The sequence below is a fragment of the Oryctolagus cuniculus genome, chromosome 13 (genome assembly GCF_964237555.1).
Source record: "Oryctolagus cuniculus chromosome 13, mOryCun1.1, whole genome shotgun sequence".
NCBI lineage: Eukaryota > Metazoa > Chordata > Mammalia > Lagomorpha > Leporidae > Oryctolagus > Oryctolagus cuniculus.
Window position 1 is genome coordinate 22240460 of NC_091444.1, and position 24092 is coordinate 22264551.

General features: G+C 47.7%; 2 protein-coding genes and 1 long non-coding RNA gene across 13 annotated transcripts in view; 2 read left to right on the forward strand and 1 right to left on the reverse strand.

Moving 5' to 3' along the window:
* C4BPA (complement component 4 binding protein alpha) overlaps positions 1 to 13228 on the forward strand; it is a 41515-nt gene extending 28287 nt beyond the window's left edge. For 6 of the 10 annotated variants that reach the window (XM_008268485.4, XM_051820496.2, XM_051820498.2 and 3 more), the window contains exons 8-12: positions 378 to 572; positions 3156 to 3344; positions 10970 to 11140; positions 12113 to 12288; positions 12815 to 13228. In XM_008268485.4, coding sequence (XP_008266707.3) covers positions 378 to 572; positions 3156 to 3344; positions 10970 to 11140; positions 12113 to 12288; positions 12815 to 12988 — 905 coding nt within the window. In that variant the 3' untranslated portion in view covers positions 12989 to 13228. Of the gene's footprint in view, positions 1 to 377; positions 573 to 3155; positions 3345 to 10969; positions 11141 to 11698; positions 12289 to 12814 lie in introns of all 10 variants that reach the window. The other 4 variants (XM_070055215.1, XM_070055216.1, XM_008268489.4 and 1 more) reach the window with 2 other exon arrangements.
* On the reverse strand, positions 2737 to 19125 carry LOC103350991 (uncharacterized). Its single transcript, XR_518824.3, has 3 exons — positions 18976 to 19125; positions 15319 to 16886; positions 2737 to 2858 (listed from the first exon to the last, which is right to left on the reverse strand). It is a non-coding gene; the product is annotated as an uncharacterized lncRNA (long non-coding RNA).
* Positions 19126 to 19194: 69 nt separating this feature from the next.
* The window catches only part of LOC100352436 (zona pellucida sperm-binding protein 3 receptor), a 29472-nt gene continuing 24574 nt past the window's right edge, over positions 19195 to 24092 (forward strand). The window contains exon 1 of one of the 2 annotated variants that reach the window (XM_070055218.1): positions 19195 to 19317. The gene's annotated coding sequence lies outside the window, so the exon portion shown is untranslated. The remainder of the gene's footprint in view (positions 19318 to 24092) is intronic. The other variant, XM_051821017.2, reaches the window with a different exon arrangement.

Genomic DNA, 24092 nt, shown 5'->3' on the forward strand with positions numbered 1-24092 from the left:
GTTCCTGGTGTTGTTTGGATACTGTTGGTTTTCCCCGAGTAGTCAGGAAACACAAATTTGTTGGTCTGTGACTGTTTTCCTGCCATGTTTACCTAGCAAGCCTAATGCTTCAATTCAGAAACTAAACTCCCCGACCTATAGTGAGGAGGAAGGAGAGTTAGTATCATGAATAGTTGGCACAACACACAGAAACCACTTGGCAGCATCTCTGGTCCCGTGCACATTTAGGTGACTGGTTTCTCCTGTGGCTGATCTGTCTGGCAGCTGCTGCAGATTAGCTCCCGGCTGATGAACACACGCCACCCTTTGATGGGTCAAGTTCACTGCTGGGACAGCCCTGGTGATTTGTCCTTTTCCCCTGTCTCCTTCATGAGCAGATAGCTGTCTTGGCTTACCGAATGTTCCACATGCTTCCCAGCAAGGCTATCAGTGGTCAAGAAAAGAGGGCGTGTATTCTGTTGGAACAGAGTTAAGGTACAAGTGTCGTCCTGGCTACAGACCTGTTGCAGATGAGCCTATAATTGTGACTTGTCAGGAAGATTTGAGATGGAGCCCATTCGCAGGGTGTGAAGGTGAGTTACTGTTTTTAAGATATTTTTGTTTGTTAAATGTGTGGCTGGTGCTAGGATTTTCCACCTTGGTGAATATAATTGTATTCCTCCAGATGAATTTAAAATATATTAATTTGACAGGATGGTGAACTATTATTGCAAGAAAGGATCATAAAGATCTTAGAGTTTGAGGTGCCAAGAAATTGAACCATCCTCATCCCAGTTCAGAATCAAGGGAGAAATAGTCAGACGTTACGCAGACTGAGTATTAGCGTCATTGCTGGTAGAACGGAGTGAAGAAAACAGCTCAGTTACTGTGGGAGTCCGCCTCACCTCCCCAGGGGAGGCTCCCGGGTACCTGACCGAAGGAAAGGCTATGGAACCCTCATTGCCACAAGCAGCTGCTGGGTGGGTTTGTCTCACGCCCCCTGAGCCATGGGCTGGCGGGCTGACAGAGCTGCGTCTCCAGACCTAGCCCTGGAGGACAGGTCCTGACTCCTGACCCAGGATTCTTCCCTCAGGGGATAGAAAAGAAATTTCCTTCGGTTCCACTGGTAGGAACGGCACCTCCTTTTCTGTTTGTGGGAATGAGGGAGGGGCTTTAGGGCATGGGGGTGCTATTTTATGGGCCTCAGTGAAATTGACAGGCAAAGGAGTGAACACTTTCTTCCACCCATCCATCAGAACCTTGCCATTTTAGAGGAGAAAATGCTGAGAATTTTATGCTATAAAACTCAGGCAATTTTATGCTGCAGGTCAGAATCTGAAATATATGTGAAATACACAACTCACGAAAAGTGGTAGCTTAGATCAACCTATCAGGGTATCACTTGTTTAATATTAAGACTTAAAGTTTAATTGTTAGTATTGGGCTCATTTTCGGGAAGTAGAATGAGAAGTTTTAATAAAACGAATATATATATATATAAATATATTTATCAGAACTTACTGCTGTTGCAGAGTGACAGTGAGAGAGGGAGAGACAGAGAGATCATTCATCTGCTGGTTCACTCTCCAAATGACTGCAATGCCTGGGGTCAAAGCCATGGTCAAAGCCATGAGCCAGGAGCTTCTTCTGGGTCTCCCACATGAGTGCAGGGGCCTAAGCACTTGGACCATCTTCAGCTGCTTTTCCCAGGCCATTAGCAGGGGGCTGAATGGGAAGTGGAGCAGCCAAGACATGAACTGCACCCATATGGGATGCTAGCTTTGCAGGCAGCAGCTTAACCCACTACACCACAAGGCTGGCCCTGAGCGTTTTCATTATAGCTCATGAAGAAATGAGCACTGAAAGAATTTGAGTATGCCTACAAAACCGTATTACAGTGCTCTGTCCAGCTTTTTATATGGAGAATAGAGCATTTTATTCTGTTCTATGTTTTATCTGACATCAGGCAATATTAGTTTCTGTCTTAAAGTATTTCTACCAATGAATGAAACAATACATCTCTCTGTCAGCCTCCTCTAGGTCTCTCTTGTGGGTGCAGGGGCCCAAGAATCTGGACCCCCCATTGCCCTCCCAGGTGCACCAGCAGGGAGCTGGATCAAAAGTGGAGCAGCCGGGTCTTAAACCAGCCCATATGGGATGCCAGCATTGCAGGTGGCAACTATACCCACTATTCCACAACGCTGGCCCCCACTTTATCAACTCTTATTATAATAAAATATTAAAAAGTTAGAATCTGCTAGGCTGTTGGGTCACAAATTGTTCATTTCCAACCTGATAGAATTGGGTGCAGGTAGGTAACCTAGACCTGGGTGACATTTCTGTGCTGGGTGTTCCACCAGCTGGCACCAACCTTCACCAACGCCTCTCCTGGGACATACAAACTGACGCAACCTCATAGAGTGCAAATCAGGAGCTTCAGTTACAAGGGTCAGTGCGGCTTTCTGCATGCTGAAGCCCACTTATCACGGGCCATGTGGCATTCTGCACATCCACAGGTCTTCCCCTGAGAAATAGCTTCAAAAGGGGCTGTGGCCAGCTGCACTCCCTTCAGAGCCCCGCTCGCTGTCCAGGTGGGCTGCAACCTTATTTCCCCTCTAGACATCTTTTCTGCCTTCACCATCATCTCTGTGCCTTCTTTGGACCCTAAACTCCTAAAAACAAGAAAAAAATCAAAGAATCCAAACTGCTATTTCTCTCTTAAAGTTTGCATCAAAGAAGAAATATGACAGCCATAAGCACAAACATCAATTTATTCCTGTACATTGTCAGATGAGTATACTCGGTTGAGAAGGTTCGTCTTCTTGTGGCTGCAGAAATACGTCACTCGAGCCTAAGAATGATGCGCACCTAATGCAGCCCTAAGTAAAAGGATATTATTTGTCATTGATGTTGAATAATTTTGAAAATTTTTATTTAAGTTCATTCTTATTTCTTGTTTTGGAGGCGCCTAATGACAAGGCTTAGTTGGGGGAGGGGATAGCTGATTCCTCACCAATCAGGGACAGGGAGGGCGGGCTCCCGCATCTTATCTCTTCCTTTGATTCCCCAAGCTCTCCTTGGCGGTGAGATCATCAAAAAGTAGCAATGCCACTGTTAGCTGTAGCAGCCTGCACACAGTGATTTTCTGACTACTGGCCTCGCTTTCTGTTTTTCAGCAATTTGTTGCCCACCCCCGCAGCTGGACAATGGTGCAATCACGGAGCATAGCAGAAACCCTCGGGCCAACAATTGCACCTATTTCTTTGGAGACATAGTTGTCTATTCATGTTATCAGAAGCAAAGGCCACCAGTCACTTGCCGGGCAGACGGCACATGGAGTCCCCACACACCATTGTGTGGTCCCAGTAAGACTTTCTAGAATTATCTTAACAGCATGATGGGGATTATTAAGAGAAGGGTTAAAATGCGATACAAGAGCTTCTATTTCCTGCGTGAGTCTTGGTGTGGCTCCAGCGCTCTCTTTTTTCCCTCCCCATTCTGTATATCCATTCTCTGGGTCTTTCTGGTCTCCTCTTTGCTGAATCAGTGCAAATAGACCACCTCTGAAGGACACGCTGGAATTTTCCATAGCTGACTTTGTTTCTTTGCGTTTATTCTCCGTTCTCCTCTTAGTTCATGTTCTTGTGTCATTCTCTGCAGAACAAGTCTCGCCCAAAGTGATTGATTGGCTTTTTCTGAATTTGCTTGTACCTCCTCTGATAGTCACTTACACTGACTGTAAGCGCTCCTGGGAGTTACCTGATGGGAAAGGCCTTCTGCTGCCTGTCCCCAAGGCATCGGGGTGCTGGACGCAGCCCTCCCTGCTCACTCTGCTGTTGACAGCCTTATCTCTCGATGCTCAGGAGAGGTTACTCTGCCAGCATAGTAATTTCTCCTCTTGTTTCCAACGCCAAAAGAGCCCAGAGTGGCCAGGCGTTAGCTTCAGCTTATAAAGTCAATAAGAAAAATCCTCGGCTGGTGCCGCAGCTCAATAGGCTAATCCTCCACCTTGTGGTGCCTGCACACCGGGTTCTAGTCCCGGTCGGGGCACCGGATTCTGTCCCGGTTGCCCCTCTTCCAGGCCAGCTCTCGCCCGGGAAGGCAGTGGAGGATGGCCCAAGTGCTTGGGCCCTGCACCCCATGGGAGACCAGGAGAAGCACCTGGCTCCTGCCTTTGGATCAGTGCGGTGTGCCAGAAACAGCGGCCACTGGAGGGTGAACCAACGGTAAAGGAAGACCTTTCTCTGTCTCTCTCTCTCACTGTCCACTCTGCCTGTCAAAAAAAAAAATCCTCTTTCCAATGGTAGAAAGGTCTCCACTTTGCCAACTTCAGTTTTAGACCTGCAGATCTGAGTTTTGGGGAAGGGAAGCACAAATTTTCCGAGTGAGTCATTTGGAAAAAATGACTTGGTTTCTGGATCCATGCATTTATTATACTGGAGACTCAGAGCTACATCAAGCTTGATCTTTGAGGGAAATTCATAAGACAGTGCCCAGCTTTGTAAACTGTTGCCTCTCATCTGGCACTTCATGGGCGCCTTAACACAGCATTCCCACATCTAACAGGTGTCAGGTTCTGGGCGGTGCGGTGTGTGACATGGATGGCGGATTCTATGGCCATTGCCCCAATGCCATGCTTTTTTTCCCCAGGTGGTTTCTGACACAGTTAATGGGGAAAAACATACAAATTTTATGAAGTTTTACATGCATATGAGAATATGCAAAAGAAAGTGAAAACCCCCCAAAATGCTGAAAGCAGAAAACTTTTATACCTTTTAGACAAATTCATGAGGAAATGAGCATACAAAGGAACCTCATCACCCAGAGAAGGGGCATTTAACGCTAGAGAAGGTGCTGGATTATATGGCAGGTGTAAAGCCAGTGGAAGATAAGGTTACTGGAGCAAGTGTCAGCCCCAGCCTCCGGCCCAAAGCTCATCTTCGGGCACTGGTATAGGGGAGGTGTCTTTCTCAAAGGAAGTTCCATGACTTACTCCACGTCGGAAAGGGCCAGCTGCTCAGCTCGTTCTGCAGCTACAGCGTCTCACGTGCCTTCAGCTCGCAAGTAAGCAACACCACGACTCGGTGTATTTTAGGGTGCCCTGCCCTTAATTCCTTCAGTTACCAGTTGCTCAGACTCTCTGTAACCTGTCAGTTAGAAATACTGACTCGGGTCCTGCAGGCAGGAAAGGCAAGCCTTGTCCTCTAATATTTGTCTATTTCTGTCCAAATAAATTGCTATTCTTTCTAGGGGGGAAGGAGTCCAGCATAGTCTGTTTGCTACCAAGTGGCAACAGGTGGTACAGCATTGTTGTTGGCAGGTTGGAAGTCCAGAGGCAATTAAGTTGGGTGACTGGAGTCCCTGCTTTTAGGCCCATCATGGCCACTTTGCTCTTCCTCCTCTTGGGTCTGCACCAGTGAAGCCAATGACAGAGGGTGGCTGACTTCAACTAGCTGACTTTTTTTTTTTCTGCTTGGTTTTTGTTTCTATTTTTAATATCCAAAAGGCAGAGAGACAGAGAGGTTGCCCATCCACTGATACACTCCTCAAGTGCCCACAATAACCAGGGGTGGACCAGGCCAAAGTCAAGATCCAGGAGCTCAATCTGGGTCTCCCATATGGGTGGCAGGGACCCAAGTACTTGAGCCATCACCTTCTGCCTCCCAGGGTGTGCATCAGCAGGAAGCTGGAATCAAAGCAGAACGAAGACTTGGATTTGGGAAGTGGGTGTCCCAACAGTGTCTTAACTACCGCACCGAATACTTGTCACTCTGCTCGCTTGGTTGACACGCTCCTTCCATTGGGGATGCTCTGGTGTCAACATATTAACGTACCAAACAAAAATCTCCAGGCTTCCTGCCCACTCCCGTGTGCCGCTTACCTGCTTCTACCCTCATTCCCGTTGAGCCCAATCTTCCAGTCTTTGTCCTTACAGGACCCTGACTGCACAATCCATCCACTCCGTGCCATGAATCCTAATGTGATCTCTCTGTAGCCCACTTCTTTTCAGCTGTGCCACCCACCGCTCTGCCTATCGGGAAGATTTCTCTCTACTACTGTCTTTCAAGACCACCCCTGGTTGGCTGTAATGCAGCTTACACCTCTTTGATCTTGTACACAGACCAGAAACATTCCTGTAGGACCCAAGCTCAGGCTTCTCCCTGTTCTGGCAGTCGGCTATAAAGGATAACCCGTGAGCCCCAGGTGGGAGCTAAGGGAGAGGCTCCCAGGCAGCAGTGGCTGGGCACAAGCATGGGGTGGACTTCCTGCCTGTGTAGCTTGGCTGCGCCATCTGGTTTTACTCCTGTGCAGTCCAAGAGGCCCCACTTCCATCTTAAAATTGATTGTTCCCCCACTGACCTTAAATTTGATGGGTCTGACAGACCAAGCTTATGACAAATGATTCTGGCTACAGGGTCACCTGATGACCCAGTGTCAGGAGTTTTGTCTTTTTCAAGTTCAAGTGACATGCCAGGAGTTATATTTCAAAAATCATATGATTCTCTGTCGCAGTGCTCGGCCATGCTTCAAAACCTCAAGGGTGTGTGCTGTGGTTGTCCCATTGGTGGTGCGTCTTTTCCTATTACAATCACCTGCAAAATATTATGAGATTCTGCAGAGGTCTAAGGCTCAAGCGAAGGGATGAGTTCCTTGCAGACTAGACCTGCTGCACAGTCCTTTCTTAGTTTGTGCTCCACTCCAAACCTGGCACTCTTTTGTGTCCCTCCCCTACACACGGGCGAGAACAGCGCTGCCAGCCATGGAGTGTGTCTCCTTTAGGATCCACGAGGGCCTGCTAGGTGCTGTGCTTCCTTCTTTCTGGTGGAGTGAGCACTTTACAGTCTTTTGACTTGAAATTTTTAAAAAAGATTTATTTGCTTTTTTTTAAAAGATTTTTTTATTTATTTGAGAGGCAGAGTTACAGACAGAGGTGGAGGGGTCCTCTATCCACTGGTTCACTCCCTATATGGCTGCAATGGCTAGAGCTGGGCTGAACCAAAGCTTGGAGCCAGGAGCTTCTTTTGGGTCTCCCACATGGGTGCAGTTGCCCAAGCACTAGGGTGGAAGGAGTCCAGCATAGTCTGTTTGCTACCAAGTGGCAACAGGTGGTACAGCATTGTTGGTGGTGGGTTGGAAGTCTAGGACAATTAAGTTGGGTGAGTGGAGTCCCTGCTTTTAGGCCCATCATGGTCACTTTGCTCTTCTTCCTCTTGGGTCTACACCAGTGAAGCCAATGACAGAGGGTGGCTTCCATTGCTTTCCCAGGCCTCCAGCAGGGAACTGGATCAGAAATGGAGCAGCTGGGACTTGAACCGGCTTGCACGTGAGATACCGGTGCTGCAGGCTGAGGCTTAACCTACTATGACATAGCACCGGCCCGTTGACTTTAGTTTGAATGGGCTAGACTAGTGACCCCTAGATCCTGGACCTCCAAACATTTTATTGCTGTGGCAAACTCCTGAGAATTTGTCTTCTATAGTCTAGAGTATGGACACCTTAGCTACCTTGCCCATCGGTAGAATTAGCATGATGTCCTTGCTTTAGTATATCACTGTGATGTTCTGTGGCTATCCAGATGATCCGTGTAGCTTCAGGCTGCATCATGACAGGGGCAGGAGTGTTTTCCATTGCTCAGGGCAAAATGGATGCTCGCGACCTTTCAACGTGTGTGCAAGCTGTCCCCGATCCCCTTTATCTAATACGGCTGGACGCTAAGACGTTTGCTGAATCCGTGACCTCACTTACCTGAAGCCGCATTAATCTGCTCCAGCAATCGAACCACATCTGGTGAGGTGGCTGCAGTAAGGGCTAAAATGCAAATACACTTGGAATTCTCCAGAACCCTTCACTGGGGAGTGCAACGGACGGATGATGGAGATGACGACTCCCATGGGCCTAGCTCTTCAAGAGGGGAACTGATTTCCCCTCAAACTCCACAAAATATATTTTTGTTTTGTTTTTCCTTTTCTAAATTTGCTTCTTTTGCCTTGGGGAGTTGGTGGAGCAGATAGGCACTGCCAATCACTTCCACTAGGCCTTCTTGTATTCATTAGCTCTTGTCACACACACACGCCAGGGTCTGGATTTTATCTGTTCTGATTACACTTTCAAGGATGATAGAAATGAGCAGAGGTGGTCTGTGGGGAGAGCCACAGTGCTTCCAGCTGTCAAGGTCAACTCAAGGCCTCTGTCTAACAGTCTCCGGATTACTGTGTACTTTTTAGCCAGTATTATAAGTAAACCCAAGTCCTCTGGAAGCCCAGGGGGATTGGTCACTGTGAATACTTCCTAAAATCTGTAGTATCTCCATTCTTGGGACATGGTTTCCTCATCAGTCAGTGACTGTCTGGCCTGAGAATTGATCAAGGTCTAGAAACTGAGCGAGGGACTGTGACTTTTTATTGGGTCAGTGCCGGGAGTCCTTTGATCAACATCCTTCACCTTTTTGATTACACAAACTGAGTAGGACTCTTGTTGGTTGCTTGTCTGGTTTTTTTTTTTTTTTTTTTTTTTTTTTTTTTTTTTTTTTGGCAGGCAGAGTAGACAGTGAGAGAGAGACAGAGAGAAAGGACTTCCTTTAGCGTTGGTTCACCCTGCAATGGCTGCTGCGGCCGGCGCACTGCGCTGATCTGAAGCCAGGAGCCAGGTGCTTCTCCTGGTCTCCCATGGGGTGCAGGGCCCAAGCACTTGGGCCATCCTCCACTGCACTCCCGGGCCACAGCAGAGAGCTGGCCTGGAAGAGGGGCAACCGGGACAGAATCCGGCGTAGAACCCGGTGTGCTGGCACCGCAAGCTGAGGATTAGCCTATTGAGTCGCGGCGCTGGCCTGCTTCTCTGTTTGTTTGTTTGTTTGACAGGCAGAGTGGACAGTGAGAGAGACAGAGAGAAAGGTCTTCCTTTGCCGTTGGTTCACTCTCCAATGGCCGCCGCAGCCGGCGCGCTACGGCCAGCACACCGCGCTGATCCGATGGCAGGAGCCAGGTGCTTCTCCTGGTCTCCCATGGGGTGCAGGGCCCAAGCACTTGGGCCATCCTCCACTGCCTTCCCGGGCCACAGCAGAGAGCTGGCCTGGAAGAGGGGCAACCGGGACAGAATCCAGCGCCCCGACCGGGACTAGAACCCGGTGTGCCGGCGCCGCTAGGCGGAGGATTAGCCTGTTGAGCCGCAGCGCTGGCTTGCTTGTCTGTTTTGACCCCTAAAAACACTGTAGTCTGTTCATCTTCAGGGCTCTCTGACCTTGCAATTCACTCTAATGAATCAGTCTTCCATCTGCTGGTTTACTCCCCAAATAACTACAATGGCTGGGGCTGGCCAGGCTGAAGCCAGGAGCCGGGAACTCTACCCAGGTCTCCCACATGGGTGGCAGGGTGCATCTTCCACTGCTTTCCTAGGTGCATTAGGAGGAAGTTGGACGGGGAGTGAAGCTCAGAGGGATGCCAGCACTGCAGGCGGAGGCTTAATCCTCTGCATCGCAACGCCATCCCCAGCTGCAGCATTTCAGTCGCCCCTTCTCCATGCTTCTAGCAAGCCCTTCAGTATAGTGCTTCCAGCTCTCAAAGTACATCAGCCTAAGACTTCAGCATTGCCATGGCCCTGTGTCACTTCACTGTCCCATGCAGTGTCCGTGTCCCCTGGCTGTTCTCCCTTTCAGAGAGGTGCCCTGTACCACATCTTGTTTGTTATTCCGGTGTGAAAACATCCATTTTTATTCCCCCTATGATCTCTTTTCTAAATACACCAAGCATCTTCTTGGTGGAGGGGGCAGTTTTGATTGGGGAATGATGACCGAAAGGTTATGCATTGATCTAACATTCTTATAGTTTCTCGATACACGCATAGGTAACAGAGGAAAAAAATGTTTTTCATCAACCCTTATAAGTTCATAGTAGGGACGGTCTCCTGAAACAATACCACATCATAAGGGAAAAACAAGCACATTTAACAATGCGTGTCCCGCCCCTCGTATGGGAGAAAAGGAACTCTTTCTGGAAAGAACTCTTTGAAAACCCATAACTTGAGTGCTGTTTGAAATGACTAGAGTTTCAGAGAAGGGATAAGACCAAGAAGAGGCCGGCGCCGCGGCTCACTAGGCTAATCCTCCACCTTGCAGCGCCGGCACACCAGGTTCTAGTCCCAGTCGGGGCACCGGATTCTGTCCCGGTTGCCCCTCTTCCAGGCCAGCTCTCTGCTGTGGCCCAGGAGTGCAGTGGAGGATGGCCCAAGTGCTTGGGCCCTGCACCCCATGGGAGACCAGGAGAAGCACCTGGCTCCTGCCATAGGATCAGCACGGTGCGCCGGCTGCAGCGCGCTGGCCGCGACGGCCATTGGAGGGTGAACCAACGGCAAAAAGGAAGACCTTTCTCTCTGTCTCTCTCTCTCTCACTATCCACTCTGCCTGTCAAAAAATTAAAAAAAAAAAAAAAAGACCAAGAAGAGAGCAGCTGGGGGGCGGGTGGTTGGGTGGGGCTGAGGGGTGGGAGAGGGCCTGCTGGCACTATCATGGAGCTGCCAATCAAGTGAGAATTCACGTCTCTGCTCTCTGCTCCACTGGGGAACGGGCTGGGGAGAAAGACCTTGGTGACTTTCTCTCTGGTAAGCAGGCAGAGAGCCCCTCTGCATGTTCCGTGTTTTAAACTCCATCATCTTAAATACTTTAGGGTGACAAGTGGTTGGTGCTCTTCACAGATCCCCTTATTTAAGCTGAGATGTGCTCCATGTGTGACCTGTGTGATCTGGGGCTGAATCTGCCCTTCAGTGAAATGATGGCAAGAAAGCCTCAGGGCTTGGACCCTGCAACTTCCTCGCGTTCCTCATCCTGAGCGCTGCGGGGGCGGGGGGGGCAGCCGAATGCCTGGGGCTGGCCCCGTGACCCCGCGGGCAGAGCTGGACGGCCAAGAGGAAGCCGCCGACAAACCTCACACATTCTAGACGCACTATCTGACAGGTTCTACAACCTGACGTGTGCTTCCTCCTGTGTCTCGCCACCAAGGTTGTGACAGTCCACCTCCCATTGCCCACGGATATCACACGCCAGTGAGTTCCGTGTTGTCCTTCACGCAGGAGGTGGAGTATGACTGTGAGGAAGGCTACACCCTGGTCGGAGAGAGGAAACTGTCCTGCAGTTCCTCCATCTGGTCCAAGGCACCGCCTCAGTGTAAAGGTAACTCCGCCCCCTCATGGGCCCTGACTCGGTGGGCGGGCGCTAGCACATTCCTCCCTCCCAGAGGCAGGAGGAACACACTGAACTTGGTTCATTTGAAATAATTCGTATTTGCAGATGGCAAAGGGCATGTGCAATCCTTCATCTCCTTTCTGCCAGTCACAAAAAATTCAGCCTTTGAAAAGCCATTCCCAGTCCCAGTTTCTTGTATGTTTTTCCAGACAGAGTCTGGAGTCCTTACCTGTTACACGCATGTTGTTCGTGTGGGCCTGTGGCCAAATCTTCATGGAAACCTGCTGTGGGATGAACGTAGGCTCTCCTGGGCTAAAGCCACGCAGCAGGAAGGGAGAGCTGCTTCGGGCAGAGCCTCGTGCAGGCCACCACCTGCCATGCTGCAGGCGTGTGTATGTGCGAGGGACTCGCAGGCTGTAGCAGGGACAGGAGGAGTCCCGATCTGGTTGGAGTTTTTACAGACATACATGTATGTGACCAACATGCCCCACTTTGCTCTCAACAGTTCCAGGATTTATTTGCTGCCATTCTGCCCCCTCCTCACAGGACAGTAATAAGCCAGGGGGAGAATTTCGCACCCAGAGTCATGCAGCAGTCGAGACGGGGAGCGGGAATTTGGAGCCACATTCCCTTTAAAGAATATCCTTTCATGTTATTTAAAAATGTTTCCATCTTAGATATGTTTCTTAATTTCTCTGTACCTCAACTTTCTTGTGATAAACTGAGAAGAACAGCACTGATTTTGTAGGGCACCAGGGGTCTTTAACCGGACAATCATGTAGTGTTTAGCATAAAGTCTAGGAAGTTGCTGTGTCCAATAAAAATGTGAACCAATATCATTATCAAAGTGAAAAAAAAGAAAAATTAGTAGCACTGACATGTGCATCATTCTAATCCCAGCCTGTATTGTGTCTTTTTTTCCTAGATTTACTGATGGATTAACATTTGTTTCCATTATAGCTCTGTGTCCAAAACCAGAAATAACGAATGGAAAGCTGTCTGTGGTTAAAGCCCAGTATGTTGAGAAGGAAAATCTCACTGTGCGGTGTGACTCTGGCTATGGTGTGGTCGGTTCCCCAAGCATTACCTGCACAGAGAACAGAAACTGGCAGCCAGAGGTGCCCAAGTGTGAGTGGGTGAGTGACACACTCAGGGGAGTTCTGTGCTGTCCACCCCTCAGCTTGATGGCCTCCCCACAGAGCTCTGTCCCGGCCAGCAATGGGGACGCTGACTTTGCCAAGAGTCATGTCTGAGCCATTCAGAGACACTCTCCGTGTTTGCCTTGAAGCACTCGGATGAGGGGGGGGTGGCAGGTTTTCACGCCTTCACTCAAGATCAAGAAATGCTGAGTCCCACGGAGAGCAGGGTCCCCTAGACCCGGGAGTCCCAGAGCCACGCTGAGGTCCTGTGGTCTGCACAGATCCTTCTCTCTGTCTGTGCACCTCAGCATAAGTCACCTTTGCCCCATGGAGGCCTCTGGGCAGTGGGCCAGAGCACATCCATGACCACTGAGGAAGGCTTTGGTGGGACTTAGAGGATCGCTGGTTTTCCAGGCTGAGGGTGGTCTGGGTCCTGACCCTGTGGTCCTGCCATCGTCAGGGTGCACCCTCCTGCCCGAGGTGGCGAGAAACCACTCAGCCACACCGCCTGTGTCTCTTCCAGGAGGTCCCTGAAGGCTGTGAGCAGGTGCAGGCAGGCAGGAGACTCATGCAGTGTCTCGCAGACCCATACGAGGTGAAGATGGCCCTGGAGGTGTACAAGCTGTCTCTGGAGATTGAACTCCTGGAACTGCAGAGGGACAAGGCAAGGAAATCCTCTGTGCTGGCACCGCTGTGACTTTTCCCCGTAGAGGGGGGAGCGAAAGCCTCCTGCTGCGTTCAGCGCAATGGGGTCAGGTCAGCCCCGCAGCTCGGGGTCTCTCTGGCACCAATCTTCGTGGTAGTCAACACTTGTTAAAGTCTAGTGACTTGTGATTTTGGAACTATCCATCCTCCTGTGGCTCATATTTTTGCTTTTCTGGACACACCACATGCACACACAATGTGTTTTCCCTATTAAAAATCTACACATCCCAAACTATTTTGTCTTGTGATCATTTGGTCCTCTGTGAGCTGAGGGTGCTAAGCAAACCCGTTTTGTAATTAACAATTCTGATTTACTGCGTGGATCTGCACTTGTGTTCACGCCATGTGTCCTGGGCTGCCTGGCCTCCCCTGTCCCACACCTGCGCATCCCTCGGGTCTCAGGAGTCTATGAAATGCCGACACAGCCCCAGCTCCACGGCTGCCCTCCTCCAGGGGTCCCCAGCTGTCTCCCCTCCTGCTCTCACCCTGCAGAAGGAGTTCTGCACGACCGACAAATGGGAAGCCCTCCCGCCGACCCCCGTGCTTTCCCACGTCTTCCCTGTGGCTTCGTCACCGTTTCCCTCACCGTTAAGTTACAATGGCTTGAACCACAGTCCCACACAGGAGGAGCAGCCCCACACCTGTCATTTCATATCCCAGGGCTCTCTGGAGCTCTGTGCCTCGGTCATCGCTTCCCCTGATGTCTCTGTCTCATAGGATTGAACTTCAGGTGTTGCAGGGACTTGGATAGTTGGAGAAGCCCACTGTCACGGAACGGGCCTGCCCACTCTCTGCACCGTCCTCCCTTGCTGGATGTTCACTGTGGGGCCTCTGCTGAGACACGTGTTTGTGGGCAACAAGTTTCCTTGGAAAGTAGTTCCAAAGAACCCAGTGAGTGAGTGGGCGGCAAGATGGGGAAGGAAGACCTTGGCAGGGCTTCCTATTGTCCCCCTCCCCCCCCCGGTGGGGCTCCATCATGCTGAGAGTGGGCAGGATTCACACCTGAATGGCCCCTCTCGGGGGTTTGCTCACCAGTCCCCTTCCTGCTACTTCTTGGCATGGTGACCCATACTGTGGGCCAGCAGAGCAGGCTCCTGAGCCAAAAGTCAGGGGTGCCCATGGGCTGCTGACCAAAACCCTCAGGGTAGGCCAAGGGCGTATGTCGGGGCACCGGTGGCTTTTCCCAGAGCTGCCCCTGCTGGGTGGTTTTACGTGTCACCTGTCATTCTAATCGACAGCAGTCTCCCTCCCCAGCCGTGTATCCTCTTCTCTACATTATTTCCTCAAAATATGATCTTAGAAAGCCAAAACACTCTTAGGAATCTGGGGCAGCCTAGAAAGCTTAGGGACGTCACATCAGAATTTTCCAAAGAACTTATTCAACCTCCTGCTTGGTTTCAGTTTGAGTGAGGCAGCAAAGGAGTCTGGATCATTCAGAGCAGAAACTTAAAATACGTCTTAGAATATACAGAAAGATAGTCACCATGGTCTAACCAGCAGATGAGCAGATGTATCATAGGCAAAGAAATGGAATTTTCAGCATTGGCCCACGTTTGCAGGAGGTGAGTGTTTGTAAGCAAAGCAAACAGACGTCCCTATTGTTTGTGGGAGTGACTTCCTGCCATGGTTCTCCTTATTCAGGGACTGGAGGGGAAGACGTTGACTTGTCTCTTGGGTTTAGATGTGGGTAATTGTCTGGCACTATGATTTCACTCACTCACTTTTGTTAATACTTGCTCACCAGGGCTGGTGTTATGGCACAGCTGGTTAAGCCACCTCCTGCGATGCCAACATCCCACATGGGCCACAGTTGGAGACCGGGCTGCTCCACTTCCCATCCAGCTTCCTGCTAATGCACCTGGCAAAGCAGTGGAAGATGGCCCAAGTGCTTGGGCCCCTGTACCCATGTGGGAGATCCAGAAGAAGCTCCAGACTCCTGGCTTTGGACCTCTGAGAGTGAACCAGCAGACAGAGAGGCCTTCCATCCACTTGTTCACTCCCCAGTTGGCCACAACGATCCGAAGCCAGGAGCTAGGAGCTTCTTCTGGGTCTCCCACAAGGGTACAGGGGCCCAAGGACTTGGACCATCTTCTAATGCTTTCCCAGGCCATAGCAGAGAGATGGATCAGAAGTGGAGCAGCCAGGAGTCGAACCGGCCCATATGGGATGCCGGTGCTGCAGGCTGGGCTTTAACCTGCTACGCCAAAGCGCAAGCCCCATTGTGTTCATTAATTTCTTCTCAGCTGCTGCCTAATTTCTCCAGAGAAGAATCTTCTGGTCTTCCGCCTGCTTGCAACTTGACTTCACAGCTACAATTTTTACCTTGCAAGATGAGGAGTTTGCTGTTTATTCGTTCTTTTTGAATTCTGTTTTCTTCTATCCCTTAGCGGATTTCCATCACCGTCACCTTGAATGAACTGTCTTTCCTGAAATGATTGCTCGCACTCCTAGAAGCCAAAGCAGTTGTGTTTGTCTCCTCGTGTAAAGTGAAACATTTTCCCTTCTGGCATCACTGGTTCATCTGTGTAGTTCCCTCAGAGGTTCACCTACCATACACCAATGGCAGTGAATAATTACACCAGGAGTGAAAAACGGGTGAAGTGGAGGCCGGCGCTGTCACGCAGTAGGCCAACATATGGGTGCTGGCTCAAGTCCTGGCTGCCCCTCTTCTGATCCAGCTGGGAAAATAGTGGAGGATGGCTCAAGTCCCTGGGCACCTGCACCCATGTGGGAGATCTGGAAGAAGCTCCTGGCTCCTGGCTTTGGATCAGCCTATCTCCGGCCATTGTGGTCATTTGGGGAGTGAACCAGCAGATGAAAGACCTTTCTCTTTGTCTCTCTTTGTCTCTGTAGCTCTACCTCTTAAATAAATAAATATTTTTTTAAAAAGTGAGTAACATTACATGAAATGTTAACTTGTTTCTAAAGTTTAGTTCAGCTTAAGAGAATTAACTACAAAACATTTGCTGTGGGGCTGGTCCTGTGGTATAGCAGGTAAAGCCACTGCCTGCACTGCCAGCATCCCATATGGGCAACAATTTGAATCCCAGCTGTTCCACTTCCAATCCAGCTGTCTGCTATGGCCTGGGAAATCAGTAGAAGATGGCCCAAGTCCTTGAGCCCCAGCACTTGTTTGGGAGATCCAAAAGAAGCTCCTGGCTTCGGATCAGCACAGCTCTGGCTGTTGCGGCCATTTAGGGAGTCAACCAGCTAATGGAAGACCTCTCTCTCTCTCTGCCTCTGCCTTTCAAATAAAATAAATAAATCTTTTCTTAAAATATTTATTTATTTAATTAGAAAGTCAGAGTTACACATAAAAGAAGAGGCAGAGAAAGAGAGAGAGAGAGAGATCTTCTATCTGCTGGTTCACTTCCCAATTGGCTACAATGGTCAGAGCTGTGCCAATCTGAAGCCAGGAACCAGGAGCTTCTTCTGGGTCTCCCATGAGGGTGCAGGGGTCCAAGGACTTGGGCCATCTTCTATTACTTTCCCAGGCCATAGCAGAGAGCTGGATTGGAATTGGAGCAGCTGGGACACGAACCAGTGCCCATATAGGATGCCGGCACTGCTGGCGGCAGCTTTACCCACTATGCCACAGGGCCAGCCCCAAATACAGGTGATTTTAAAATTATATTCAAATTAGTTATTCTTTTCCCTTGGAATGTTTACATTTCTGATGTAATGCTTAAAAGCGGTACACCCTAAAAGTGCAAGCTGTTTGTGGGCATTTAATGTGCTCGCTTTGGGGAGAACTCAGAAACAGAACATTAGTAGACGAGAGTCCGTCCTCTGGGAGTGTGCGGGATTGGATCTATGGAGGCACAGATGCCAGAGAGGGAGACGGTGAGGGCACGACATGAGGTCAGGGGAGCAGACTGGGCTTCTCACTCCTATGACAAGAAGGAAATATTGGAAATCCCATCAGTAAATGTACTACTGTCCCCCTTTTCAGTTACAAAAACCTGAGGGAGTCTGACCATGGCAATAAGTGCTGACAATGGTGGTCACAACACCTTTTCATGGCTGATATTTGAAGAAGTGAATATTTAATAATACTGACATGTTCTAATCACCATATATATGTTTAAAATTGAGCTTTAATGCCAACATCAGATTTGATTTTAGACTACAATTGATATAGCCATGTGCTTGGATTTAACCAAATCCCTTTCTGAACTCAAATCTTTCAAGGGTATTTGGAAACTAAGGGTATTTCTAGATAAGTTATTACTCAGCATATAAAGAACATGTATGATGCAATACTATAGTATTTCCGATTTTATCTGACTGTTCTGTTTCTGTCCTCCTCCAAAAGACAGCTCTAATTTTCTCCAGAGATACCCTGGTCCTCGGCATGTCGTACTCGTCCTAGAGCCTACTTGCTTATACCTCCTCCTATCAGACCCTGTCCTTTCTTTTCAAATAATACTGCTCTTCTGACCTGTGGCCATCACTTCCTTTCTGTTATCTGTAGTATCACAAAATAAACCTAGAGCCCTAATTGCTCTAACTTAGCATAGATCTCTCTTTTTACAAATGGGGTCATGAAGTATGATTACGTCCTGTCTGACTTCTTTTGCTTCTCTGGTGAGATTCATTTGTGTTGTCTGTGGTTGTCCACTCATTTTCATTACTGTGTATTATTCCATACTGTGAATAGACTGTGATTTATTTACCCACTTCATTAGGATAGAATATAGATGATCTAGTTCCCAGTTTTACACAACTGTGAATATTCCTGCATATATATTTTGGAACAAAAGCTGCCTGAAAAATGCATGTATTCAACTTTCACAGAAAAATTTCCAAAACCTAGGTTTATGCCCTGGCTGTACCAGTTAAGCGCTATAGGACTATTGGTAGTTATTTAAACTCTGTCCTTTACTCTTTACTTCTGATAAAACAGAAAAAATTATACTACCTGTCTCAGGGAATTAGTAAGTAAACATTGTGCATACCTGTTAACTAATGGACATTCTCAGTAATTATAATTCAATTGTTAAATATTATTGCTTCCATGAAAAGAATGAATGGAAATAACAATCCTCAGTATCCAAATATAATTTGTATTGAGTATTCTTATTGCCTGATGTCCTACATTATTGGGTATTTTTCCTGCACAACATAAGATGTCCAAAGACTACATTTTCAACATCTCTCTATGTCCGAAATCAGAGTACCGACCTAGAAATTATCATCATTTACAGCAATCAAATGTTGGGAGTCTAGTGTGTTGGTTTCCAAATAAAACCTGTTTCCAGAGACACCCAGGTGTGAGTGATATGTGGCTGCGTTCGATAACTGTCTTTTCTCCCGAGAGTGTGGTCTTTCTGAGTCACTGTTGGTTGGTAGGACTGGATTGAATGTGGGTGTTATTCGCCAGTTGTTGGACCTCCATTGTAAGAGCCAGCTCTTTCCATTTTGTCATACTCTGATGCGTCAGGAATGGTGAATTGTAGTGCTTTCACTTTTCAGCAAAAAAAGTTGAGACCCCAGAACAGAGCAGACTCACATGCTGAGTGTTCCTAGCCTCTAGCTCTATATCTTGGTGCAAGAAATAACAGTTGTCCCTTGGGATCTCCAAGGGGCTTTGATTTTGAAGATCAAAACCAAGGACACTCAAGTCCCATAAACAAAGTGGCATACCATTTGCATAAAGCCTACGCACATCTTCCTGTATACTTTAAATTATCTCTGGATTATTTACAATATCTACAACAAGGTAAATGCTATGTAAGTAGCTGTTATGGGGAATCATAAGAAGAAAAAATGGTCTGTACGAGTTCAGTACAGACAACCATCGACGGCCTAACCACATAATGCACGGTCAGTGATCGGCTGAATATGAAAACAGAACTTGTGCGTCTGGAGGGAGGAGAGGACTGTGTCCTTTCTGGATTGGTCAGTAGAACCACCTTTCCAGTTGTCCCTCATTGGTAAAGATAGGCAAAGGAGAAAGTAAATAGTATGACATCTTACCCAATTTGAGGCCTGGCTAAGGAGAAGGGGGAGATTAACTACACACTGGCAGCTTTTTGCGTCATTTGCAGAACAATGAATAGCTCGGTATCCAGTCACACTCATCTTGCCCTGGGCAGTCAAACACCAGCCACATTGCTGGAACTCCAAAGATTTTTAGTAGAGTGTTTGCTTGAAAGGAAAGAATGTTCCGTATGGTAGGTTCTGTTCTAGAAGGGGCTGGGACCCTCAGAGATCAGAGATACTCCATTCTGAGAGAAACAGCCCAAGGCAACGCTAGAGTCTTTTCTTCAGTGGTTGACCAAATTCTCCCCAAGACACTCAGAGTCTCTTGAGTTTATTGTGAGTATCTTAAGGGAAAGGCTGAGGTTTCGTTGCTTTGAGATGTGCAGGATTCAAATGATGAGGCAGAGAAATATACTGGTGTCTACTCAGCAGAAATTCTTTCAAGATGATTGTATTTGTGGTAGAAAGAACATGGGTTGTGTGACATAGAAAGTATTTAGCACTTTTTGAAATGCTAAATTGATCTATAAATGAAGAAATAGAATTACCAATGAAATAAGCTGTAAAGCAGATTAGAGCTATAAGGTGTTATTTCTACTTGATTCTGAAATATAAGTGTTGGTGACTTTCCTGTCTACTTCCTATACCTGAAAGTAGTTGGTGAGAAGGTAAAATGATGCAGTCACTTTGGAAAACAGCTTGATAGTTCCCAAAAATGTGAAACATGGAGTTAACCATATGATCTGGGAAGTCCATCCCTTGCCCAAGAAAAAAAGGAAAGCATATCTCAACACGAAAAATCTACATAAATATTCATAGCAGCATTATTTATGACATAGATGATCCCACCTTATGATGCTTCAATTTATAACTTTTTTTTTAACTTTTGGGTAGCATGAAAGTGATATGCACTCAGTAGAAACCGTACTTTGAACCTTGATCCTCTCCTGGGCTGGTGATACGTGGGACCACCCCCATGGTGCTAGGCAGCTCAGTACAGCGTGCAGGCAGCCACGCAATCATGAGGCCAAAGTGATCTCTAGTGTGCTGTGCTGCCAGCATTGTTCAGATGTTGTGTTTTGAGTTTTCACGCTCCATCATGTCTACAAAACTCTCATCTCTGTGTGTGGGTGAGGTATTTAGCACTTTATTATAAAACAGACTTTGTATTATGTGTTTCCCAACTGTAGGCCCCCATACGTGTTCTGAGCATGTTTGGTACAGGCTAGACTAGGCTATGATACTTGGTAGATCATGAAAACAGCATGTGGGATGGGAGGCATGCATGTCTGCAGGAAGCAGAAGGTGGGATTGGAGCTGTGACATGGTTCAAGAGTTTCTATAGTTCCTTAAGAACCTGCTGTGAGTTTTCACTCAATGGATGAGTTAAGTCTGGCATTACAGCGGGAGAGGCACCATAAACTTCCTCCCTAACACCACCACCTTCTGCTCCAAAGTGGGTACCGATGGCTTTGAGAGGGACTGTGAGAAGCCTGCCTTAAGTGGACATGGGCTGGTGATTGCTAGAATTAAGGATAGATAATAAGGTACACACATTTCAATCTACTTAACATTTTAGGGGGAAAAGTGAAATTGAAAGTTAAGTTTATTTGTTGGGGGCCGACGCCATGGCTAACTTGGTTAATCTTCCGCCTGCGGCACTGGCATCACATATGGGCACAGGGTTCTAGTCCCGGTTGCTCTTTTTCCAGGCCAGCTCTCTGCTGTGGCCCGGGAAGGCAGTGGAGGATGGCCCAAGTGCTTGGGCCCTGCACCCGCATGGGAGACCAGGAGGAAGCACCTGGCTCCTGGCTTTGGATCGGCGTGCTGGCCGTGGCGGCCATTTGAGGGGTGAACCAATGGAAGGAAGACCTTTCTCTCTGTCTCTCTCACTGTCTAACTCTGGCTGTCAAATAAAAATAAATAAAAATGTTTAAAAAAAGTTTATTTGTTAAATTTAGGGTGAGGATTTTTCTTAGGGGTAAAAATGACTTTAAAGGGCTTTTTCTTGAAGAAGTCTCTGCTTACAGAATGCCCAGAACCAAGAAACATTATAGTAATGCTTCCATTTCCATTTTTGTGATGGAAAGATCCATGCTTAGGAATCCAGTAGATTACTGCTTTTGTTGACAGTTGCTATAAGGAATTTGTGCAGTTATATCTGAGCAATCTTCAGAAAACTCATGGGAAATTTATGCTATGAAAGAATGCATAGATTTCAAGTTTTTTTTTCACTAAAATAAACTTACCATTTAACTCCATCTTTCTAGGACATTTTGGAAGTGGCTTCATGCAGGTACATAGAAAATCACTCAGCGATGAATAGATATCGCCAATTCATTTTCCATGAGCTTTTTGAAGTACCTCATTTTGGGACCTTTTCTGAAAAAAAAAACTCTCCAGCCAATCTGTATCTTTTGTTTTAATGCTTTCATTTGTTTACATGTGAGGTTATTATCGATAGGTAAGACCATATACAATGACAAGAGATAAGACAATCTTGTAATTTTATTCATTATTTTCTGATTCTTTTTATCTATTCTTTGTTTCCACCTCTCATGTGGTTTATTTTTGTAGTTTGATGATTTTATGTAGTGATAAAGTTTGATTGTTACCTCTTCTTTAATGTTTATTTATTTATTTATTGACAGGCAGGGTGGACAGTGAGAGAGAGAGACAGAGAGAAAGGTCTTCCTTTGCCGTTGGTTCACCCTCCAATGGCCACCACGGCTGGCGTGCTGTGGCCGGCGCACCGCGCTGATCCGATGGCAGGAGCCAGGTGCTTCTCCTGGTCTCCCATGGGGTACAGGGCCCAAGCACTTGGGCCATCCTCCACTGCCTTCCCTGGCCACAGCAGAGAGCTGGCCTGGAAGAGGGGCAACCGGGACAGAATTCAGCGCCCCGACCAGAACTAGAACCCGGTGTGCCAGCACCGCAAGGCGGAGGATTAGCCTAGTGAGCCGCGGCGCCGGCCTTATTAATTTATTTTTATTAAAGGGAGATAAAGATAGAGATAGAGATAGAGATAGAGATAGAGATAGAGATAGAGATAGAGAGATATAGAGATAGAGATAGAGATAGAGACCTCCATCTGTTGATTCACACCTCAAATGCCTGTAACAACCAGGGCTAGGCCAGGTGGCAGCCGGGAACCCTGAATCCCATTCAGGTCTTCCATGTTGGTGGAGGGGGTCCAAGCCCAAGAGTCATCATCTATTCCTTTCCAAGATGCAAATTAGCAGGAAATTGGGTCAGAACCAGAGCAACTGGGATTCAAACTGGCATTCCAGTGTGGGATGAGGGCATCCCAGGTGATGGCTTAGCTCACTGTGCCACAGTGCCCACCACAGATATTTCACTATTTATTTTAAAGGCAGAGTGTGAGAGAGACACAGAGAGAAATATCCTCCATCTACTGGTTCACTCCTCAAGGGCTCACAACAGGAGGGTCTGGGCCAGAGCCAGTGCCAGAAACTCCACCTGGATCTCCCACGTGAGGAGCAGGAATCCAAGTACTCGGGCTAGCACCTGCTGCTTTTCAGTGCATTAGCAGAAAGCTGGAGCAGAAGTAGAGCAGCTGGGATTTGAATCAGCATTCTGGTGTGGGATATGGGGGTCTGAGGTCGTGGCCGAAGCACTGCATCACAACGCCTGCCCTGTTCTCTTTTCCATTTGTGGATCTGCTTTGCCAGTGAGTTTTGTTATTCAATTATCTCAGGATGCCAGTTATTGTCCTTCCAGTTCTAGCTATGGGATTTCTTCAAGAATTTTTTTTTTTAAGATTTATTTTATTTATTTGAAAGAGTCAGAGAGAGAGGTAGAGACAGGTCTTCCATTCACTGGTTCACTCCCCAGATGGCCGCAACAGCTGGAACTGGGCCAATCCAAAGCCAGGAGAAAGGAGCTTCTTTCGGGTCTCTCACATGGGTGCAGGGGCCCAAGGACTTGGGCCATCTTCTACTGCTTTCCCAGGCCATAGCAGAGAGCTGGACTGGAAAAGGAGCAGCTGGGACCAGAACCAGCACCCATATGGGATGCCAGCTCCACAAGAGGAGGATTAACCTACTGCACCATGGAGCTGGCCCCCATCTTGTGCTGTTTTCAGAATTCTCTCCTTGTATTTGATTTTCGGCAGTTTAAATGGAACACGCTTCAGAGAGCCCCTTTTTGGTTGAGTCTACCTGGGTTCCTCGAGTTTCCTGGCTCTGGACGTCCATTGCTCTGAAACAGGGTTTTCAATGTTTTCCATTGCTCTTCTCCTGCAAAACCCATAATTCAAATACCGCTTTGTTTAATGGTGTCCTGTAAGTCTTAGATGCTTTCTTCATTCTTCTTCCTTTTTTTAAATCTCTGAATTAATTATTCTAATGTCTTCAAGTACAGAAATTCTTTCACTTGGGCTGGTTGTTAAAGCTGTTAATTGTAATATTTTACTTGACTCATTGTATTCTTCAGTTTTAAGGCTTCTTTCTTAAGATGTGTTGAATGAGTTGTTTTCTTCATTTCATTGACTTTTCTACTGCTGTTCTCTTGTATCCTTCTGAGTTTCTTTAGGATTTTTTTTTTTTTTTTTTTTGGACAGGCAGAGTGGACAGTGAGAGAGAGACAGAGAGAAAGGTCTTCCTTTACCGTTGGTTCACCCCACAATGGCCACTGCGGCCAGCGCACCGCGCTGATCCGATGGCAGGAGCCAGGTGCTTCTCCTGGTCTCCCATGGGGTGCAGGGCCCAAGCACTTGGCCCATCCTCCACTGCACTCCCTGGCCACAGCAGAGAGCTGGCCTGGAAGAGGGGCAACCGGGACAGAATCTGGCGCCCCGACCGGGACTAGAACCTGGTGTGCTGGCGCCACGAGGCAGAGGATTAGCCTAGTGAGCCACGGCGCCGGCCTCAAGTAGCTTTGGTAGTGCCCTAAGTCCTTGCCTTTCTGTTATTCTTTTTTATTTTTAAGGTTGATTTATTTATCTGAAAAGCGGCCTGTAATTCTTATATCCCTTTGTTGATGTCTCTGCATCTGCTTTAACTGCTATCTTTTTAAAATTTTTCAAAAAGATTTATTTATTTATTTGAAAGGCAGAGTTACAGAGAGGCAGAGAGAGAGAGAGAGAGAGA